The sequence below is a fragment of the Amblyraja radiata genome, chromosome 2 (assembly GCF_010909765.2).
Source record: "Amblyraja radiata isolate CabotCenter1 chromosome 2, sAmbRad1.1.pri, whole genome shotgun sequence".
Lineage (NCBI taxonomy): Eukaryota > Metazoa > Chordata > Chondrichthyes > Rajiformes > Rajidae > Amblyraja > Amblyraja radiata.
Window position 1 is genome coordinate 148,718,018 of NC_045957.1, and position 21,701 is coordinate 148,739,718.

Genomic DNA, 21,701 nt, shown 5'->3' on the forward strand with positions numbered 1-21,701 from the left:
TGACGCGGGGGCTTCGATCGCCCTGACGCGGGGGCTTCGATCGCCCTGACGCGGGGGCTTCGATCGCCCTGACGCGGGGGCTTCGACCGCCCCGGTCACGGGGGCTTCGATCGCCCTGACGCGGGGGCTTCGATCGCCCTGACGCGGGGGCTTCGATCGCCCTGACGCGGGGGCTTCGATCGCCCTGACGCGGGGGCTTCGATCGCCCTGACGCGGGGGCTTCAATCGTCCTGACACGGGGGCTTCGATCGCCCTGACACGGGGGCTTCAATCGCACCAACACGGGGACGTCGATCATCCCAACAGATGGTTCGACCGCGGGAGAAAAATGAGGGAAGAAAATTGGACTTTATTACCTTCCATCACAGTGAGGAACGTGGGGAATCAGCTGTGGTGGATGTTTATGTTAACTTTTATGTAATTGTGCGCTTTGTTGCTTTTTTTGGTATGGTTATATGGTAATTCGCATATTACTGTACCTTGATTGAAACCTTTGAATGTCCCGACGTGTGAAAGATGTTATAAAAATGAAAATCATTCCTGATATTGTTAGGGAGAGGTCTGAACAAAGTCGCTGAAGAAGGGTCTTGACCCATTCGTTTTATCCAGAGATGCTGCCTATCCCGCTGAGTTACACCAGCATTTTGTGTCTATCTTATTATATCTCTCTCCTCTCCCCGTCTCTCTCACAGAAGCTAGATTCTCCATGACTATTCCGTGCAGTCTCAACAATAAACATCGCTAAGCCAGCATGCTATCCATTGCTGTGTTTGGAAGGGCCAGGTTTTGAGACACAGGAGGCTGAGAAGAATATAATAGGGCGTCCCATTTATAGGCATCGACATCAGCACCAATGAAACCAAGGGCATTTATTTATTCTTAAACCAACATCAAAGACAGATGAATAAATCACAGCTGTTATTCCTTTTGCAAAAATTGTAGATGCTTGTTGCGATTGCACAGAAAACACTATAGAAAACAATAAGCACTAAAATGTTTTCTATCCATTTCTTAAAGGAGTTGGTTAGTGTGTTGCCTTCTTGGTCACATTCCAGATAGGACAGTGAAAGCCACTCTCAGGGAGATTAATGCATAACATTGTGGCCAGGTGCAATATGTGATTTATGTCCTTACAAGTAAGGTTGCCCTTATAAATAAGTTATGACCACCCCAGAGACAGTGAGATATAAATCATAGTCTCAGACGAGAAAGTTATAAACCAGCTTGCATTGCTTTATTTGCGAAACAGTGGTCAATGTTTCTAAATATTTCCTTCAATTTTGTAAAATTCATTTATCAGGTGTGAGAGACACGAGCAAGATCCACATTCATTCTCAATCCCTAGCTTCCCATCAAATATAGTGCTAAAGTGTCACTTGAACTGCTGTAGCACATATAGTGATGGATCTCATACATAACTCGTACATGGGAAGTATGCATAATGATAATAACGAAGCCTTTAATAGTATACTGCACGCTCGGGCTGATGACCTTCAGGGAAACCAGACCCTACTTAGAAAACTCCTCAGAGCTGGACTAGACTGCCAAGGACTCGTGAAAATGAAGTCAATCGTGGACCGCCGTTTTTAGATTCCGAGCCTAGTGGCGGCACGGTGGTACAGCGGTAGAGTTGCTGCCTCACAGCTCCAGGGACCCAGATTATATCCTGACTACAAGTGCTATCTGCACGGAGTTTTATGTTCTTCCCATGACTGCGTGGGATTTCTCCTGGATCTCCGCTTTCCTCTCACCTCCAAAGACGTGCAGGTTTGTAGGTTAAACGTAGACGTTTTCTGTTGTAGACGTGCAGGTTTGTACGCCTCGAACAATCCTTGTTCGAGGCGTACCAGGGCCCCATCCCCGACCTCTACCTCCGCTACATCGATGATTGCTTTGGTGCTACTTCCTGCACCCAAACACAACTGACTGACTTCATCCGCTTTACCACAAACTTCCATCCGGCACTCAAATACACCTGGACCATTTCCGACACTTCCCTATCATTTCTTGACCTCACTATCTCCATCTCAGGTGATAGACCTCTGACCGACATCTACTATAAACCCACTGACTCCCATGGCTAGCGAGACTCTTCCCACCCTGCTTCCAGTAAGGACTCCATCCCCTACTCCCAATTCTTCCGTCTATGCCGCATCTGCCCAGGATGAGGTGTTGCACACCAGGGCATCTGAAATGTCCTCATTCTTCAGGGAACGGGGGTTCCCCTCCCCGACTATAATTGAGGTTCTCACCAGGGTCTCTTCAATACTCCGTAACACTGCTCTCTCTCCCCATCCCCCCACTCGCAACAAGGGCAGGGTCCCCCTAGTCCTCATCTTTCACCCCACCAGCCGTCACATACAACAAGTAATCCTCCGTCAGTTTCGCCACCTCCAACGTGACCCCACCACTCGCCACATCGTCCCATCTCCCCCCTCCATCTGCTTTCCGCAAAGACCGCTCCCTCCGCAACTCCCTGGTCAATTCTTCCCTTCCCTCCCATACCTCACCCACCCCGGGCACTTTCCCTTGCAACTGCAAGAGATGCTACACTTGTCACTTTACCTCCCCCCTCGACTCCATTCAAGGACCCAAGTAGTCATTCCAGGTGCAACAGAGGTTCACCTGCACCTCCTCCAACCTCATCTATTGCATCCGCTGCTCTAGATGTCAGCTGATCTCCATCAGTGAGACCAAGTGTAGGCTTGGCGATCGTTTCGCCGAACACCTCCGCTCGGTCCGCAATAACCAACCTGATCTCCTGGTGGCTCAGCACTTCAACTCCCCCTCCCATTCTGAACCTGACCTCTCTGTCCTGGGTCTCCTCCATGGCCAGAGTGAGCACCACCGGAAATTGGAGGAGCAGCACCTCATATTCCGCCTGGGCAGTCTGCACCCTAGCGGCATAAACATTGCATTCTCCAATTTCCAGTAGCCCTTGCTGTCTCCTCCCCTTCTCAGCTCTCCCTCAGCCCTCGGGCTCCTCCTCTTCCTTTCTCCCTTTAGTTTTGAGATACAGCACGGAAACAGGGCCTTGGCCCACCGAGTCCGCACCGACCAGCCATCCCCACACACTAACACTATCCTACACACCATAGGGACAATTTACACATACACCAAGCCAATTATCCTGCATACCTGTATGTCTTTGGAGTGTGGGGGGAAATCGAAGATCTCGGAAAAAACCCGTAGTCAGGATCGAACCCAAGTGTCCAGCTGTCAGGCAGCAACTCTACCGCTGCACCACCGTGGCCGCCTCTGCCTTGACTATTTTACCTGCAGAAGTCAAGGGTATGGTCACCCTCAGCTTCCCAACTGCAGGACCTTCCCAACCTGCTGCTGTTGAGCAGAGTGGCAGTTCGCTGCTTGCTGTTCATTTCTGCTCGGAGACCATTAGCCAAACTCCACACTCAAAGAGAGGCTATTTCAACTCCCTTTTCTTTCTGATCACAGAAGCAGGAATGCTGAGCATGCAAACTGCCTGCACTCCTGTCAACGAGTGCCCAGCTGTAGGGCGTCTGTGCTCCCCTTGCATAACAAAAATGTTTCCTCTGAGCACAGCTCTTCATCAGCATGTCCGTCCCGATGTATCAGAGGAGCACTGTACCATTATGCATCATCCCATTATGCAGCACCAACTCATTAAGTTGCAACATCTCCCTGTGGCTGTTCCACTCGGTCCACGATTGACTTCATTATCACGGGTCCTTGGCAGTCTGGTTCAAAGTTCTCTTAAAGTTGTTTTGTGCCTTTAAGAGCTTGTTGCTGAAATTGCATCCCCGTGCCAAAAACAAATCCCATAATGAAACTGTGGTTCTGAAGCAGGGAAAGCCGACAACACTGTTTGAGTTCCTCACAACTAGTGATAGCTATCTTTGTGCAACTTCTGCAATCAGCAGCAGGGGGGTCCCAGTGCAATGCTGTTCTAAACAATGAAGCAGAAATGTTCTCAACTTAATTTGCCCAGACCGGCCAATATATCACATTTACACTTGTCCCACCTGCCTGCATTTGGCCCGTATCACTCTAAATCTTTGTCTCTGAGGTGAAGGTCACACTGCTCAACTAATCGATACTTGGCAAAATCAAAACTCCATCCCACTATTTATGGAAATAATCAAATGAATGGTGTGGTGATTGAACATCACGGGGTGTGAAAAACCTTTGCTCCAACTGGTATTCCTTATTGTTAAAGGAATTCTTTCAAGGAATGGAATCAGCACTCCAGTCTTTATCTCACATTTGGACAGGTAGAAGAACATAGAAACATGGAAAATAGGTGCAGGAGTAGGCCATTCGGCCCTTTGAGCCAGCACTACCATTCATAGAAACAAAGAAACATGGAAAATAGGTGCAGGTGAAGGCCAATCGGCCCTTCGAGCCAGCACCACCATTCAATATAATAATAATAATAATAATAATAATAATAATAATAATAATAATAATAATATATTTTATAGTCATTGCACATCAGTGCAACGAGATTTAGTATGCAGCTTCCAACTGATGTCAAAAAAAATAAAAATAAATAAACTGTGCGACGTGACCATCCGAGGGAGACAGTCCAGGGGGGGATGGGGGGCAGTCAGCAGGGCCGGTTCAGAGCCGCTATAGCTCTGGGAATAAAGCTGTTTCTGAGTCTGGAGGTTCGGGCGTAGAAGGCCTTGTAACGTCTGCCGGAGGGAAGTAGTTCGAACAGTCCATTACAAGGGTGTGAGGAGTCTTTATGGATGCTGACGGTCTTCCTGAGGCACCGTTGTGGTAGATGCCCATCAAGGCTGATAGCTCTGTCCCAATAATCCTCTGCGCTCTGTGGACGATGCGCTGAAGAGCTCTCCTCTCCGCCTCCGTGCAGCTGAGATACCACACAGAGATGCCATACGTTAATATGCTCTCTGTGGTGCAGCGGTAGAACGTTGTCAGCAGCTGTTGGGGCAGACCAGACTTTTTTAATGTCCTCAGGAAGAACAGTCGTTGCTGTGCCTTCTTGACCAGCGCAGCGGTGTTGGTGGACCATGTGAGGTCTGAAATATGGGTGCCCAGAAACTTAAAGCTGGACACTCTCTCCATACTTTCCTCGTAAATGGAAATTAGGGCGTATTTTCCATTATGGGACCTCCTGAAGTCAATAATCAGCTCCTTGGTCTTGGAGGTGTTTAGTGACAAGTTGTTACGTGTGCACCAGTCCGCCAGGTTCTGCACCTCCGCTCTGTATTTTGTTTCATCACCGTTGGTGATCAGCCCAATCACTGTTGTGTCGTCTGCAAACTTCACGATGGCGTTGGTGTCGAATGCAGGAACACAGTCGTGAGTGAAGAGGGAGTAGAGCATGGGGTTTAGTACACAGCCCTGTGGTGTGCCGGTGCTCAGGGTGATAGTGGAGGACAGGTGCGGGCCCAGTCTCACTGCCTACGGTCACTCCGTCAGAAAGTTCAGGATCCAATCGCATATCGGCGAGCTGAGGCCTAGCTGGTGGAGTTTGGTGGTGAGCTTGGTGGGGATGACCGTATTGAATGCAGAGCTATAGTCAATGAAGAGCATCCTCACGTACGTGCCCTGTCTATCCAGGTGAGTCAGGACAGTGCGAAGAGCCAGAGAGATGGCATCCTCTGTCGATCTATTTGCCCTATATGCAAATTGATCTTGGCTGATCATCCAGAATCAGTACCCCGTTCCAGCTTTCCCCCATATCCCTTAATTCCATTAGGCCTAAGAGCTATATCTAACTCTCTCTTGAAAACATCCAGTGAATTGGCCTCCACTGGCTTCTGCAGCAGGTACATAGATGGGTAAGGTTTAGAGGGCTATGGGCCATTGGCAGGCAGGTGGAACTAGCTTACATGGGTCGGCATTGACAACTTGGGCCGAAGTGCCTGTTTCTGTGCTATGATCACTCTACGACTCTTATGTAACCAGGCATAAAATGTCTGCTTTCACATTAAGAACCAATGCAGCTTATGAAAAAAAACATTTAAAATAAATCAAAGTTATTCCTTGTGATGTTGCCATCGCTTCCACATTTTTACAGCATCGTATGAAAGATGAAGTTACTATCCTGTTAATCAACTGATTGTAATTGGGAACATTTACATTCATCTTCTTATCTGACCTTTAGTTAGAGTCCATTATCAGTTTCAGCAATGTTAATCAACCCAAGATCAAATACCATGACCCCTTCTCACCATGGGCTCTCTCCCTAATTAGCACCATACCTTCCGTTAATAATGCATGTAATATGTTCCAATCATACATTCACAAAATATTTAGACAGAGAATAGACATGACAACTGTGGAATTGTCTGCATCAAATGCCTATTTTATAGTGGGCTTTTAACTAACGTTGTGTCAGAAATGAGAACCAGGACCCAACTTGCACATATGTAAAAATACCTGGAGGCTTGGTGTGAATTGGAATATGTACTGCAGAGTTTTAGATGAGCTCCAGGTTGTGGAGGATGGAAATCAGCCAAACTATCATGCTGGTGATAACATCGTCATAGAGTCTTACAGCATGGCAACAGGCCCTTCAGCCCAATTTGCCCAAACCGGCCAACATATCGCATTTACACTTGTCCCACCTGCCTGCATTTGACCCGTATCACTCTAAATCTGCCCAATCCATATGCCTGTCTAAATGTTTCTTAAGCGTTGCGATAGTACCTGCCTCATCTACTTCCTCTGGCATCTTGTTCCATTCACGTACCACACTTTGTATGATAAAGCAACCCCTCAGGTTCCTATTAAATCTTTCCCTCCCTCTTCACCTTAAACCCATGTCCTCTGGTTCTCAATTCCCATACTCTGGGCAAGAGACTATGTGCCTCTATCCGATCTATTCCTCTCAATATTTTGTACATCTCTATAAGAACACCACTCATCCTCCTGCGCTCCAAGGAATAGAGTCCTAGCCTGCTTAACTTCTCTCTACAGCTCAGGACATCACGTCCTGGCAATATCCAGGATTTTGGATATCCTGGCAATATCCTTGTAAATGTGGATGAACAGCATTGAAGGAGACGGGAGCAGATGCATGCAATGCCATTGAGCTTTGATGTTGGAAAGGATGCAAACATCAACTTTAGGATCAATGTGTTCGAAGGAACTGCAGTTGCGGGTTTAAACCGAAGATAGACACAAAAAGCTGGAGTAACTGAGTGGGACAAGCAGTCTGAAGGATTGCAACCCGAAACGCCACCCATTCCTTCTCTCCAAAGATGCTGCCTGTCCTGCTGAGTTACTCCAGCATTTTGTGTCTAACTTTAGGATCCAAATGGAAGTGAAGGTGTGAATGGCTATGTTCAGCATCAGACGGCAGGCAGCTAAGGAAGCAATTGGAGTTGGCGGCTAGTAAAATGGTTTCAAGGTCAGTGGCACCGTTGGGTTCAATAATTAGCTGAAGGCTTTCTCCTCATGAAGTGTTTGTTCCTTGACAAGCAGTAAAGGGCCTGTCCCACTTACGCGACCTTGGCTCGCAAATTAGGCGACCTCGTGGTCGCTTGAGGCGTACGTGCACCGAATGGCCGCGCGGAGCCGGTCCCACTTAGAAGCGCGGAGTTGTGCGGGACTGGTCCAGACATCTCGCGGGGCTCCAATATTCTGACGGTGGCCGAAATCTTTGCGCGCCAACGGCCTGTCGGCACGCAGGCGCATTGCAGTCGTACGCAGCATCTTGATGGCGTACGCAACGTCTTGATGGCGTACGCCTAGCGCGTGGTGTTGCGCGATGACGTCACCGCCCGGTGTGGCGTTGCGTGATGACATCACCGCCCGACGCCGTGCGACGCACAAATTCAGTCGGCCCGCCTCCTGCCCCGATTTATAAGCATGACACAAATGACGTCACGCGCGAACTTCGCGCGAACTCCGCTTCCGTTTGGTCGCGCCAAACGCACGCAATCGCATGCAAGTGGGACAGGCCCTTAAGACAAAATACGAGTTGGTGGCGAGTTACGCATTCAAGTAGTACCTGATGCGGACTTTCCAAACGATGATGATGCCAGGACAAACTAAATAGAGGGCGAAATACGAGGGAATCAACAACAGATCTTGTGAGTGTCAGTGTGGGAGCTGGTGTTTCAGAAAAGTGCACCAAAATTGAACGATGAGGCTTGCTGTCTCTCCCTGCGGGGGAATGCGACTTTTTTGTCGTATTCCCCTTCTCTGCCTCCATCTGCGCTGAGGCCTAATTGCGGAGCTGGCGACCTCGAGGCTCAGGAGGCAGAGCCCGCCAGGACTCGCACTGGGCTCGCTCTCGTGAGGACGGCCCGGCTCGGGGCTGGAACAGGGCTTCCGTGAGGGGCTGTGACGCTCCCGTGAGGACGGCCGGCCCGAGGAAGGAACGGTGCTCCCGTTGGAGTGGCCGAGCTCGGGGAGGTACGGCGCTCCCAGCCCGAGGGAGGAGCGGTGCCCAGTCGGGGCGGCCCAGCCCGAGGGAGGAGCGGCGCCCAGTCGGGGCGGCCCAGCCCGAGGGAGGAGCGGCGGCCGGTCGGGGCGGCCCAGCCCGAGGGAGGAGCGGCGCCCGGTCGGGGCGGCCCAGCCCGAGGGAGGAGCGGCGCCCGGTCGGGTCGGCCCAGCCCGAGGGAGGAGCGGCGCCCGGTCGGGGCGGCCCAGCCCGAGGGAGGAGCAGCGCCCAGTCGGGGCGGCCCAGCCCGAGGGAGAAGCGGCGGCCTGGCGCGAGGCTGAGACAGTAACGGCACTCACGTGAGGGCGATCCGGCTCGGTGCTGGAACGATGCTCCGGCGGCTGGGACTGCGTTCTGGCGGCGGTGACCTGAGTCCGGGGTTCGGCCGCGGGCCAGCGGCTGTGTCAGCGGGACTGGTGGACGGCAGCTTCGACCACCCCGGGGCCGCGGTGTTTGAGCCGCGGGACTGTTTGCTACATCGCCCGGTGGGGTATCGCCTCAGCGCAGAGAGAGAAGAGGAGGGAAGAGACTGCAGCCCTAAGACTTTTGCCTCCATCACAGTGAGAAGGTGCTATGTGGACTCACTGTGGTGGATGTTAATATGTGTTTATTGTTGTTTTTTATTGTATTGTATGTATGTATGACTGCAGGCACGAAATTTCGTTCAGACTTCGGTCTGAATGACAATAAAGGAAACCCTGTAACCCTGTAAGACCTTAGCAGGTGAAACGACAGCCACCATCAGTGGAGTAACGGAGATAAAGATGTGCAGGAACCTGTGTCTGAGGATTTTAAAGATATTCTAGTGAGGGGTTTGGAAGATATATGAAAGAGCAGGCTATATTAGGACTTGAACACAAGAGTGAGAAACTGAAAAGGAAGTGCTGGTGGACTCGAAGCTATAGAGATGATACATGGTAGCACCAAAATACAGATCTCTTAGTGTAATTCTTCTTATTAAACAAAGGCTGTCACGACTCTGTTATTTAATCTCTGCTGTTTTCAAACTGGCAGTTCTGTGAAGAATAAGGAGAATAGCTCGACAAGAAAGCCAGTTTACACCTTCACAGCAGGAACCACATTTATATTAAATAAGTGGCAACAGCTGGTATGCAAAATAAAATCTCTGCTCAAGAAGGATATTCAGGTTGTTCCAAAGGGCTCCTTTGAAGAAAATGATTTGAGCTAATGGCTAAATTTTGTGTGCTACATACAAAACACTTTGGGGATGAACAGGTTTGCAGATAGAAGATTCAGAATTCAACAACACACCTGGTAACATTTCTGTTTCATGTTTTTAGATTAATTTAGTTTAGTTTAGAGATACAGGGCGAAGACAGGCACTGGGGCCTACCGAGTCTTTATCCATCAGCTTCCATACACAACCAATATCCTACACACTATGGACAATTTGTAATCTTATTGAAGCCAATCGACCTACAAACCTGTACGTCTTTGGGGTGTGGCAGGAAACTGGAGCACCAGGAGAAAACCCACGCAGTCACATAGAAACATAAAAACATAGGCAACGTTTCGGGCCAAACCCCTTCTTCAGACTGATGAATATACATTATATTCATGTATTGTCTTTTCTTTGACTAGATACCACGCAAACAAACACTTTTCACTGTACCTTGGTACACAAGATAATAATAAATTCAACAAAACTAAACTAGGGTTCGGATACACTATTTGTGCTGGAAAGGCATTGGACTGATCAATAATTGCTCCACAGCTGACTACTTGCAGTGGAACACTACAATTTTTTGAAGGAGATTGATGAATTGATTGAAAGATTCTGTAATAAAACAGGTCCTTCGACCTACGGTGTCCACACTTGTAAGTAAGTAAGTAAGTAAATAAATAAATAGTATTGATATAGCACGTTTAAATCAACTCGCATTGAAACCAAAGTGCTTTACATAAAATAAATAATAAAGATTCCGTACATCCATAGAAAAATAAAAAATAAGAAAAATGAGATAACATATTATAGAATTCAACATGAACGTCCCCCCACAACAGAATCAACATTTTCCAATGTGGGGAAAGGCATCAAGAAGTTAAGTCCTCTTCCTCTGTGAAACACCCCAGGTCGGGGCCTATTTGTGGCCTCCGCAGCCAGTCCGATATTTTCAGGCCCTCTTTGCCGGAAAGCTGGAACTCCGGCGTCGGGTGAACACTCCTAACCATCGATCAGCTGTTCACAATAGTTCCACTCGCGACACACGAGGGGCAATTTACAGAGGCCAATTTAACTACAAACCCGCAAGTCTTTGGGATGTGGGTGGAAACCGGAGCACCTGGAGATCATTCATTAACCAGCTCAGTCATGGGTTCTTCCATTGTGTACTCACCTCTGCCTTGATTTTATTGTCTCCAAAGCACAGGTGCTGCAGGTAGGCTGCTGCATTGGACTGCACTGAAGGGAACTGATGCTGCAACATCTGGATAACCTCTGGCAACTCAGGATCCCGCCAACCAAACTCCCTGTGAAGAATTTAAAAAAAGTATAAAATACATATGCACTTCAATTAAAATGATACTGCATTATTCTAGACATTTATGCAGCAAAAACACATGCAATATTTTCTGAACAATGCACAGCCAAACTGAAGAAATGCATCCCATGTTATTCTGTGCCTTTGCTTGTTTTTTAAATGCTGAAAGTAAATGTGTTGGCATTGGCGTGACATATCTCACCATGCACAAATCAGACTTCATTAAAGCCATTCTACATCACATCAATGGTTAAACCTGTCCATGAAATGTCCCCGGGAGATTTCACAATTGTTTATTCTCTTGAGATTCAACAGCACAAACACACGATAAATGGTTAGGAGTGCAATGCGAGGATTAGCACAAATGCAGATAAACACACGTCAGCCAAGGAAGTGAACAAATGAAAATGAATGAATGGCATGGTAGGTACTGGACCCAGAGGTTCAACCTCAAAATCAATTTCCATCATTCACTGAGATCACAGTTGATCCAATTCCAACAACTTGCCGTGGCCTTCGAATAGTTCAAGTTAGCAAATCTCAGAATTGAGACGAATAATTGAGCAAAGATTTGCTGTGTTTTGTGAGGAAGTGTGCCCCTCTACTACCCTTTGCGTAAAGGATTTAAAACTATAACCAATCGCCTAGACTCCACCATCATCAAAAAATAAATGCCTGCGTTCATCTAATCAAGTTATTCCAAAATTATGAATACTTTAAACCGTAAGGACCATGAAATTGAAGCAAGAGCTGTTCATTCAGCATCTCACACCTGTTCCACCATTCAATGTCATGGCAAGTCTTCATCTCAGCAAACCTAAGCAAACCTATAATTTTCCTTAATATCCAAAAGTCTGTTCATCTCCATCCTTAACATAACTCAGCAATTGAGTCTTCACTGTCTTCCTGAACATAGAGTTCCATAGATTCACAGCTATTAGTTTGAAGAAATACCCTACAGAAATTGCCCGAAATATATTCAGCAGAACAGGATATCATTAATTTGGAAAGGGTGCTAAAAATATGTACGAGGATGGAGGATTGGGTATGGAGGATTTGAGCTACAAGGAGAAGTTGGATAGACTGGATCTCTTTTCCTTGCAGTGTAGGAGCCTGAGGGGTGACCATAGAGAGGTATATAAAATTAAGAGGAGCAGAGATAAAATGAATAGCCTCCAGGTAAGTCTTTTCCCCAGGGTATGCAAGTCTTAAACTAATGGGTGTTAAGGAGAGACAGCAAATATTTTAAATGGACCCGAGGGACACTTTTTCACAAAAGGGTTGTGTCTACATGGAGCGAGCTGCCAGAGGGAGTGGTATAGGCAGATACAATTTAGATATTAAAAAAACCCCACCCAGACAGATACAAGGAGGGGAACGGTTGAGAGGGATACGGGCTACAGACAGGTGAGTGGGACATGTTCAGTTCGGCAACTTGGTCCCATGATTAAGTTGAGGTGAAGTGCCTGTTTCCATGTTGTACAACTATGATTCTAGGTCAGGCTACATCTATGGGAAGGGAAAGGGAAAGAAAGTTAACCCTTTGTCAAAATCAGTTTCGGACCTGAAACGTTGATTTGGTTTATCTTTGCACTGGTAGATTGATTCGTCTAGATTTTCTGGCATTTTCTGCTTTCGCTCCGCTTTCCAGCATCTGCAATTATTTTTAGACTTTCATCTATTTAGAATAAATTTCTTCTTATCTTTGTCCGGAGGTCGAACTCCTTATTCTGAACCTGTGGTAACTGTTTCTGGACATCTCTGCCAGAGGACACCTCATACTTGCATTGACCTAGTCAAGCCTTGTATGAATTTCATATGCAGTAATGACATCACTTCTAAACACATGCGAGGAAAGGCACAGTCTATTTAATCTGTCCTCATGTGACAGCCTTTCCCACCTCATGAACCAGTTTGGTGAAATTTTATGGCATCTGCCTTTCCACATTTATATTCTACATTTCTCTTAAGGCAGTGAGAATGGACTTGACCACAAATTTCCAGGTGTGGTCTCACTAGGGGCCTATATAACTGCAGTAAGAGGCATAGAAAATAGTCGCAGTAGGCCATTCGGCCCTTCGAGCCAACACCGCCATTCAATATGATCTTGATCATCCTAGATCTGTACCCCGTTGCTGCTTTCTCCCCATATCCCATGATTCCGTTAGCCCAAAGTGTTATATCTAACTCTCTTTTGAAAACATCCCGATTCACAACTGGATGTTGGTGAAAAGGTTTTCCTCATCGCAGTCCTAAATGGCCTAACCCTTATTCTTAAACTGTGACCCCAGGTTCTGGACTCTCGCAACATTGGGACAATTCTTCCTACATCTAGCCTGTCCAATCCCTTAAGAATCTTCAAGATATCTTCAGTCCTCTTAGAATAAAGATCAATCATTCTAATTGTTTTCTGTACCTGTACTTTTATAATCAGTAACGGTATGCAAGAATTTCCAAATCCCTCTGAATACGAACACCTCCCAATATCACTATTTAAGAAATATTTTTTTTTTCCTTCTGAATTGGACAGTTTTCAATGCGATTCCACCTGCCACATTTTCTCCCATTCACGTAACATCAGCCATCAAATTTTCAAGATGTGTCAATCTATTTTATAGTTCCTCAAAATGCTACCTTTCAACCTCTGGTAAAATTTTGATGAATTCTCCTATGCCAAAAATATGGTTGGTCCTAACTAATAAAAGGTGCTCCAGATGATGCCTGAACCTACAAAGTGAAAAGATTTAAATGATGTTCCTCCCTTTATATACTAGTCCTCTTGACACAAAGGCTACCATTCTATTTGTGAAGAAAGGAACTGCAGATGCTGGATTACATCAAGGAAAGACACAAAATGCTGGGGTAACTCAGTGGGTCAGGCAGCATCTCTGGAAAAAAGGAATAGGTGACGATTCGGGTCAAGACCCTTCTTCAGACTCTGTGATATTGATTTTGTTTTGTACCTGCCTGATATATTTTAGTGATATTCTATCTTTTGAAGTACATCCAGTATTTTAGTTCATTTATTTCATTAAAATGGTGATAGCGTTTGCAATTACATTTGTTAAATGTTTCTGAATGCTTTGGGCATTTGACGCACCTTAACAATGTTAATAGTTGCCAACAGTTCTAGGTGGAGATTTGCCATGTGTAAAAGGTTTTCGGAGCAGCTTGCTCGGATTTGCTCGGTTCCGTCTGTTGATGTCCTATCTCCACTCAGAGCCTCACCACTTTGCCTCGGATAGTTTAATCCATTCCGAATAGAAGGAATAACTTTAGGGCAATGTGAAATGCAAGAGGCAAGGCCCAATGGCCTTTAGAGAGACCTGAAAGTCCAGTGTAACTAGGTTACATTAAATTATTTTTGAGATACAGCGCGGAAACAGGCCCCTCGACCCACTGAGTTTGTGCCGGAGAAAACCCATGCGGTCACAGGGAGAAGGTACAAACTCCTGACAGACAGCCCCTGAAGTCAGGATCAAACCCAGCTCTCTGGCACTATAATGGGCCTGTCCCACTTAGGCTATTTTTATGCGAATGCTAGCGACTGTCATAGTCGTAGCAGGTCGCTGAAAAACCGGCGACTGGACCCCCCTTCGACATAAAATTTGTATTTGATTCATATTTTAACAAAAAAAAAACCAGAGTCAGCACCAGCGACAACCTACGTCATCCTGGCGACAACCTACGACAGCACCTCCGTCAGGAGAAGTCAAGCTACGCTCATTGGCGTCAAACCCACTGTCGCCGACTGTCACCGAAAAGTTTCGAACATTTCAAAATCCAGCGGCGACCAGAAAAACACTACGATTCATTGGGCGACTGAGGAGACGACTCACGACCACACAGGCGACACCCCGGCAACCGTGTGGCGACAGCCTAGTCACCTGTAGTCGCCTAAAAAATCGCCTAAGTAGGAAAGGGACATAAGGCAGCAGCTCTATCGATGCGCCACTGTGCCACTGTAATTAAAACTTACTAAAGAAGCTGAGTGGAATCATCAGTAATGGATTGGGTAGAGTTAGACCAAAGGTGGCAGAGACCAACCGTGAAAACAGAACTGAATGGACGAGAGTCAACAAACAACCCTGAAAAACATCCTGTTCAACTTAGAAGAGTTAATTTAACCACCAGCAACAGTGTGCAGAAGACTTTGCAGACTGCACACTACTAAATACATCTGTACGTTTCATAATCCTGCTTTACATCATTCACATTTGTTTCAACATCTCTATGAAAACTCAGCTGCCACATTTTCAAATGGATTCAAAGTTTTTTTTTATATTTAAAAAATATAAATAAATAACAAATCACATTTTCAATAATGGTCTTAGTAATCATTTAAACATTATGAAGTAGCTAACAAGCCACTTAAATCAATCAATATTTTATAAAGTAGCACATTATAACTGTTCTTCTAAAAAACAAACCACACCAGAATTTAAACACCATTTTCCACAATATCAGGACGTCCAGAGCACATTTCAATTATTCAAATACTTTTTCACGTCTATTAGTCGCTGTTGTAAAGCAGGTGAGACCAGATACCCACACACAGCAGCAAGAAAATACTCATATACTTGTCATTGTTAATAATGTTAGTAAGTAGTTCGGTAAACACGAGTTTTCAGAACCAAGGAAAATTGACCAGTAATGTTAAATGCCCACTAAACTTCACAGCTGTGTATCTCTGGCTTATTAAAAGTTGCCTGACTTCTTAAAAGTATCTCCACTCCTTTTCCCCCATTGTTCAAGTTCAAGTGAGTTTATTGTCATGTGTCCCTGTATAGGACAATGAAATTCTTGCTTTGCTTAAGCACACAGAAAATAGTAGGCATTTACACACCCCCTTCTTCTCCCTTCTCCCTCCCCCCCCCCCCCCCCCACTCTTTTTAAAGACCTTACCGTAAAGGCTAGCCGTCTTAACCTTCCTGTTCATCGTGGTGTGTGCCTGTACCACCTTGGCTTTGCACCGTGTGAATTTCAGACAGCGCTCCCCCCACTTTCCCTGACCCCCGCCCTTTGCGTGTGTGTGTGTGTGTGTGCGTGTGCGTGTGCGTGTGCGTGTGTGTGCGCGCGCACGCGTTCCACTCTTGACCTCGCCGTTCCACCTCCCGGTTTTTCAGCGAGTGCCACGAACTTGACACTCCAGCAGTCCGCTGAAAGATCGCCTAAATGGGACAGGCCCATAAACGAGCCAGACACAGGAAACAAACTATCAAAGCTCATTGATTGTAGTAGTTTCATGCACTTGTTAGAACTTCAAGATCGTATAGAATCTGGGTAAATATATCATCAGCACATCAATGAAATTCACAACAACCGTTGAGGATATAGAGGGATCAGTTGCCCAATTAAAGAAGGCATTGGAATAATAATACCGAGGAAATGCATCCAGGAAACAGATAATACTACCATGTTGATGGATATATTTTGAAACATTGCATATGGGAATGGAGACAATGTTTGCCAAGTCTAAGTGAATGTAATCCAAAAGGTTTCAAAATATGACCGCTCGCCTCCTGTTGCACCTAGAAAATATTCAGCATCTTTTCAATTAATAATCAAAAGTTGTCAATTAAAATAAAAGATTCATACAATATTTAATAAATGCATTAATGATTATTTTTTTAATGTCCCTCAGGTTATTTGTAGCAGTCTCGAAAATACTAATTTTTGGACATTTTTGGAAGTTGGGGGTCTTGGAGTAGAGCTGTAACTAAGCGGGATAGAACATGGAAGAGAGCAGAATTAGCCAAGCACATAACTACTGTCGTGATGGGCATGGATCATTAGCCCGAATCAATCAACACAGTCCTGTCGTGTAAAGGTAAGTGTCTGCACGGAATTCCAAAGCTCACATTGCACCCTAATTCAATCCATACAAGGACGAAGAAGCAACACTTTGGGACCACATGATTCAGGCACATGGACCAAATGTCATATATCACACATGCTAAGGGACCACATGATTCAGGCACATGGACCAAATGTCATATATCACACATGCTAATTAGTGCATTATGTTATGGCAACAATGCATAACTTAAAAGGCTGTGATAGCAATGGCAAGGAAGTTACTATGGTGAAGTAAGTATTAGATGCAGGTCCAGTATACTTCACTGAATTAAATACGAGACCAATTGCATAAACATTACTTTATGGATGCAGAATCAAATGGCTATTATTAATAATCACCGGCGTGCATATAGCTGACTGTTCCAATTCCCTTGGTCTTTTATTTCAACAAAACATGATTACTTGATTGCTATTTTTTAGGAGATAACAATAAACACACAAACTGTTTATCCTCATCTTACTTGCTTATGTATAATAATAATAATAATGGATGGGATTTATATATGTATAACCAGTCCTATATTATATTACAGCGTCACGGTGGCGCAGCACCAGAGACCTGGGTTCGATCCTGAGTATGGGTGCTGCCTGTACAGAGTTTGTACGTTCTCCCCGTGGATTTTCTCTGGGTGCTCCGGTTTCCTCCCACAATAGACAATTGACAATAGACAATAGGTGCAGGAGTAGGCCATTTGGCCCTTAAAGTCAGCACCGCCATTCAATGTGATCATGTCTGATCATCCCCAATCAGTACCCCGTTCCTGCCTTCTCCCCATATCCCCTGACTCCGCTATCTTTAACTTGTAAGCAATAAAAAAAGAAGAAAATAAAACACAAAGGAAAACAAACAAATAAGTAACTCAAATAATACAAATAATATCGTTCATGTTCAAAAGGGGTAAGAAGAAGTTCGAAAACTTTTCTGGTCCTACCCCCTCTTATTTTCTACACATTTTCATGGAAAAACAGAATAATGGGAACAAATGGACCCAAGATCTGTTGAACAGTCCACAAACAAGAAAGAAATAACCAAACAGAAAAGAAAATCACTGGTCCAGCTCATAACCATTCAATCTTTTGTTTCTGAAGAGTGTTTTTAGTTTGAATAGAGTTTTACATTTTTTCAGCTCATCATGGCAGTTATCCCAAAGACTAACATCCTTTGCTGTAACACAATGGAGTTTTGCATTAGTTCTTATTGCCAGTTTTTCGAATATATAGGTTCCTCTCAGGTTGTGTTTGCTTTCTCTCCGTTGGAACAACCCCTGGATATTACAAGGCAATCTTTATGTGAAGTGCAAGAAAAAAGGGGAAAATAAATAACTTTCTTATCAGCTTCAAAGCTATAATTCTTGAGCAAGGCTTTTGAAGAAAATGTGGATAGTATTCACCCAGTCCTAAAGGACAAATCTAATTGGTGGCAACATAGCTGTTATCATTAAGGCTGACCCGAAAGTAGATTAAATGGCTCAGGGAGGAGAAGACAGGACACATGCTGATGGACTGCTTTCCAAGGTTGTGGTTTACAACAAAAAAATTGTTTGCCGCCACCCAGAATGTGCATTTGCCAAATGCCCTGTCTGATTTAGTAGCTTGTTACTTCTTTCAAATAAGAAAATGGCCAATATTCCACTCTTCACAGGCCCGATGCCTTGCACAAACTCAAAATGCGAGTTGTGTAGAGATCATGGAAACAGACCACTTGGACCAACAAAATTCACATCATTCCTTATATTTCTCACAAGACTATTCCCATGCTTTTTTTCCATTTCATTAATTCATTAACATATGGTTCTTAATGCCCATTTCGAACTTCCTAACATAAATGCATTCATGCTTTTTATTGCAACAACTTCCAGTGGTTGAAAAATTCACTTTCTAAACAATTTCTGGATGATTAGGATGCTTATGAGTTTTTGAATGTATCAATTAATTACTCAGTAATCATTCTGATATCTTCTCCACATCCACCCAATTCTTCTTCAACCAAAGTGATACAGTCTAAAGTCATAAAGCCATTTTAATGGATGCAACACCATGCATTTTGCTGTTAGTACCTTGTAATCAAAATAATTTAAACACATTCTTACACAAAAGACACATTGCCCAGCCAAGGTTCAGAAATGGCATTCTTACAAAAAGTCAAAAGATTGTCCCATTGCAGGGCTTTCAACACAAAGTCTAAGTGGCCATTCTCAATAAGGTACCAAAACTGTGCTCCATGCTCAGCAGGGGATCTTAAACTCTTTTCTGGAAGTGTTAAACCAAGACCATATATCCCCTCTTCAAAAACTCCTTGAGCTCTATCACAACAAAGAGCAACTTCCCCGTCACTGAACCTAGACTTGGTAAAGTCACTCCCATCCAATTCAGCCTTGTAAAGTCCTTCCCCACCAATCCCAGTGCCCTATCTAGATTTATAGTTAAACCCAATCAAACATATGACTGATTGCTAATTCATCACACTTTGCTGTTAGGAAATGACTGCCTCATTTTCAATATTTCAACAAGGACATCACTTCATTAAAATGCTTCAACGGCTGCATTGCTTGGCAATGTCAGATGTTATTGAAGATGTTGGGCAAATACAAATTCATTATTTTACTTTATGTGAGCGGGTTAAACTGTGATCACAACAGAACACAAATAGCCCTTTTTCTAATTCAAGGCAAAAACTTATAGGAATAGAAATATAGAAAATAGGTGCAGGAGTAGATCATTCGGCCCTTCGAGCCAGCACCGCCATTCAATATGAACATGGCTGGTCATCCAGAATCAGTGCCCTGTTCCTGCTTTTTCCACATATCCCTTGATTCCGTTAGCCCTATGAGCTAAATCTAACTCTCTCTTGAATACATCTAGTGAATTGAATTCCACTGCCTTCTGTGGCAGAGAATACAACAGATTCACAATTCTCAGGATGAAATTTGTTTTCCTCATTTCAGCCCTAATTCTTACCTCTTATTCATAAACTGTGACCCCTGGTTCTGGACTCCCCCAACATTGGGAACATTTTTGCTGCATCTAGCCTGTCCAATCCCTTAAGAATTTTATATGTCTCTATAAGACCTTCTCTCATCCTAAATTCCAGTGAATATAAGCCCAGTCGATCCAATCTTTCATCATATGTCAGTCCCTCCATCCCGGGAATTAACCTGGTGAACCTACGCTGTACTCCCTCAATAGCAAGAATGTCCTTCCTCAAATTAGAAGACCAAAACTGCACACAATACTCCAGATGTGGTCTCACCAGAGCCCTATACAACTGCAGAAGGACCTCTTTACTCCTAAACTCAAATCCTCTCGTTATGAAGGTCATCATGCCATTAGCTTTCTTCACTGCCGGCTGTACCTGCATGTTTACTTTCAGTGATTGGTGTACAAGAACACACAGGTCTCGTTGCGCTGCCTTTTTCCTAATCTAACCCCATTGAGATAAAATCTGCCTAGTTTTTCTTGCCGCCAAAGTGGATAACCTCACATTTATCTATATTATACTGCATCTGCCACGCACCTGCCCACTCACTCAACCTGTCTAAGCCACCCTGCAACCTCCTAGCATCCTCTTCGCAGTTCACACTGCCACCCAGCTTTGTGTCATCTGCAAATTTGCTAATGTTACTTTTAATCCCATCTAAATCATTAATATATATTGTAAATAGTTGTGGCCCCAGCACCAAGCTTTGTGGCCCCCACTAGTCACTGACTGCCATTGTGAAAGGGACCCGTTTATTCCTACTCTTTGTTTCCTGTCTGCCATCTAATATTCTCTATCCACATCAATACTGAACCCCCAATACCATGTGCTCTAATTTTGCCCACTAATCTCCTGTGTGGGCAAAATTAGGCTTTCTGAAAGTCTAGATACTCTACATCCACTGGCTCTCCTTCATCCATTTTACTTGTCACATCCTCAAAAAATTCCAGAAGATTAGTCAATCAGGATTTCCCCTTCATAAATCCATGCTGTCTTGGACCAATCCTTTTACTGCTATCCAAAGACGCCATTATTGCTTCTTTAATAATTGACGCCAGCATCTTCCCCACCACCAATGTCAGGCTAACTGGTCTATAATCAGCCATGATCACAATGAATGGCGGTGCTGGCTCGAAGGGCCTAATGGCCTCCTCCTGCACCTATTTTCTATGTTTCTATAATTAATCTTGCGTTCCTTTCTTGAAAAGTGGGATAACATTAGCTACCCTCCAATCCACAGGAACTGTTCCTGAATCTATAGAACATTGGAAAATGATCACCAATGCATCCACTATTTCTAGACCCACCTCCTTGAGTACCCTGGGATGCATCCCCTGGGGATTTATCAGCCTTCAGTCCCATCAGTCTACCCAATACTATTTCTCACCTAATGCAAATTTCTTTCAGTTCCTCTGTCTCCCTAGACCCTCTGTCCTCCAGTACATCTGGGAGATTGTTTGTGTCTTCCTTAGTGAAGACAGAACCAAAGCACCTGTTCAACTTTTCTGCCATTTCCTTGTTCCCTGTAATAATTTCACCTGTTTCTGCCTTCAAGGGACCCACATTTGTATTTACTAATCTTTTTCTCTTAACATACCTAAAGAAGCTTTTACTATTCTTCGTTCTATTCTTGGCCAGCTTACCCTGATACATCATCTTTTCAGCCCATATTGCCCTTTTTGATACCTTTTGTTGTCCTTTGAACGTTTCCCAATCCTCCGGCTTCCTGCTACTCTTTGCTATGTTATACAACCTTTTACTTTAGTTTTATTCTATCCCTAACTTCCCTTTTCAGCCACGGTTGCCTCCTACTCCCCTTAGAATCTTTCTTCCTCTTTCGAATGAAATTATCCTGCATCTTCTGGAATATGCCCAGAAATTCCTGCCATTGCTGTTCCACCATCATTCCTGCTAGGATCCTTTTCCAGTCTACCTTGGCCAGCTCCTCTCTCATGCCTTCATA

At 44.7% G+C, this 21,701-nt stretch overlaps 1 protein-coding gene across 8 annotated transcripts in view; it reads right to left on the reverse strand.

The window, feature by feature from the left end:
- Nucleotides 1-21,701, reverse strand: part of ctnnd2 (catenin delta 2) — a 1,121,748-nt gene that overhangs the window by 208,360 nt on the left and 891,687 nt on the right. For all 8 annotated transcript variants that reach the window (XM_033017096.1, XM_033017092.1, XM_033017086.1 and 5 more), the window contains one exon: nucleotides 10,759-10,891. In XM_033017096.1, the coding sequence (XP_032872987.1) occupies nucleotides 10,759-10,891 (133 nt within the window). The remainder of the gene's footprint in view (nucleotides 1-10,758; nucleotides 10,892-21,701) is intronic.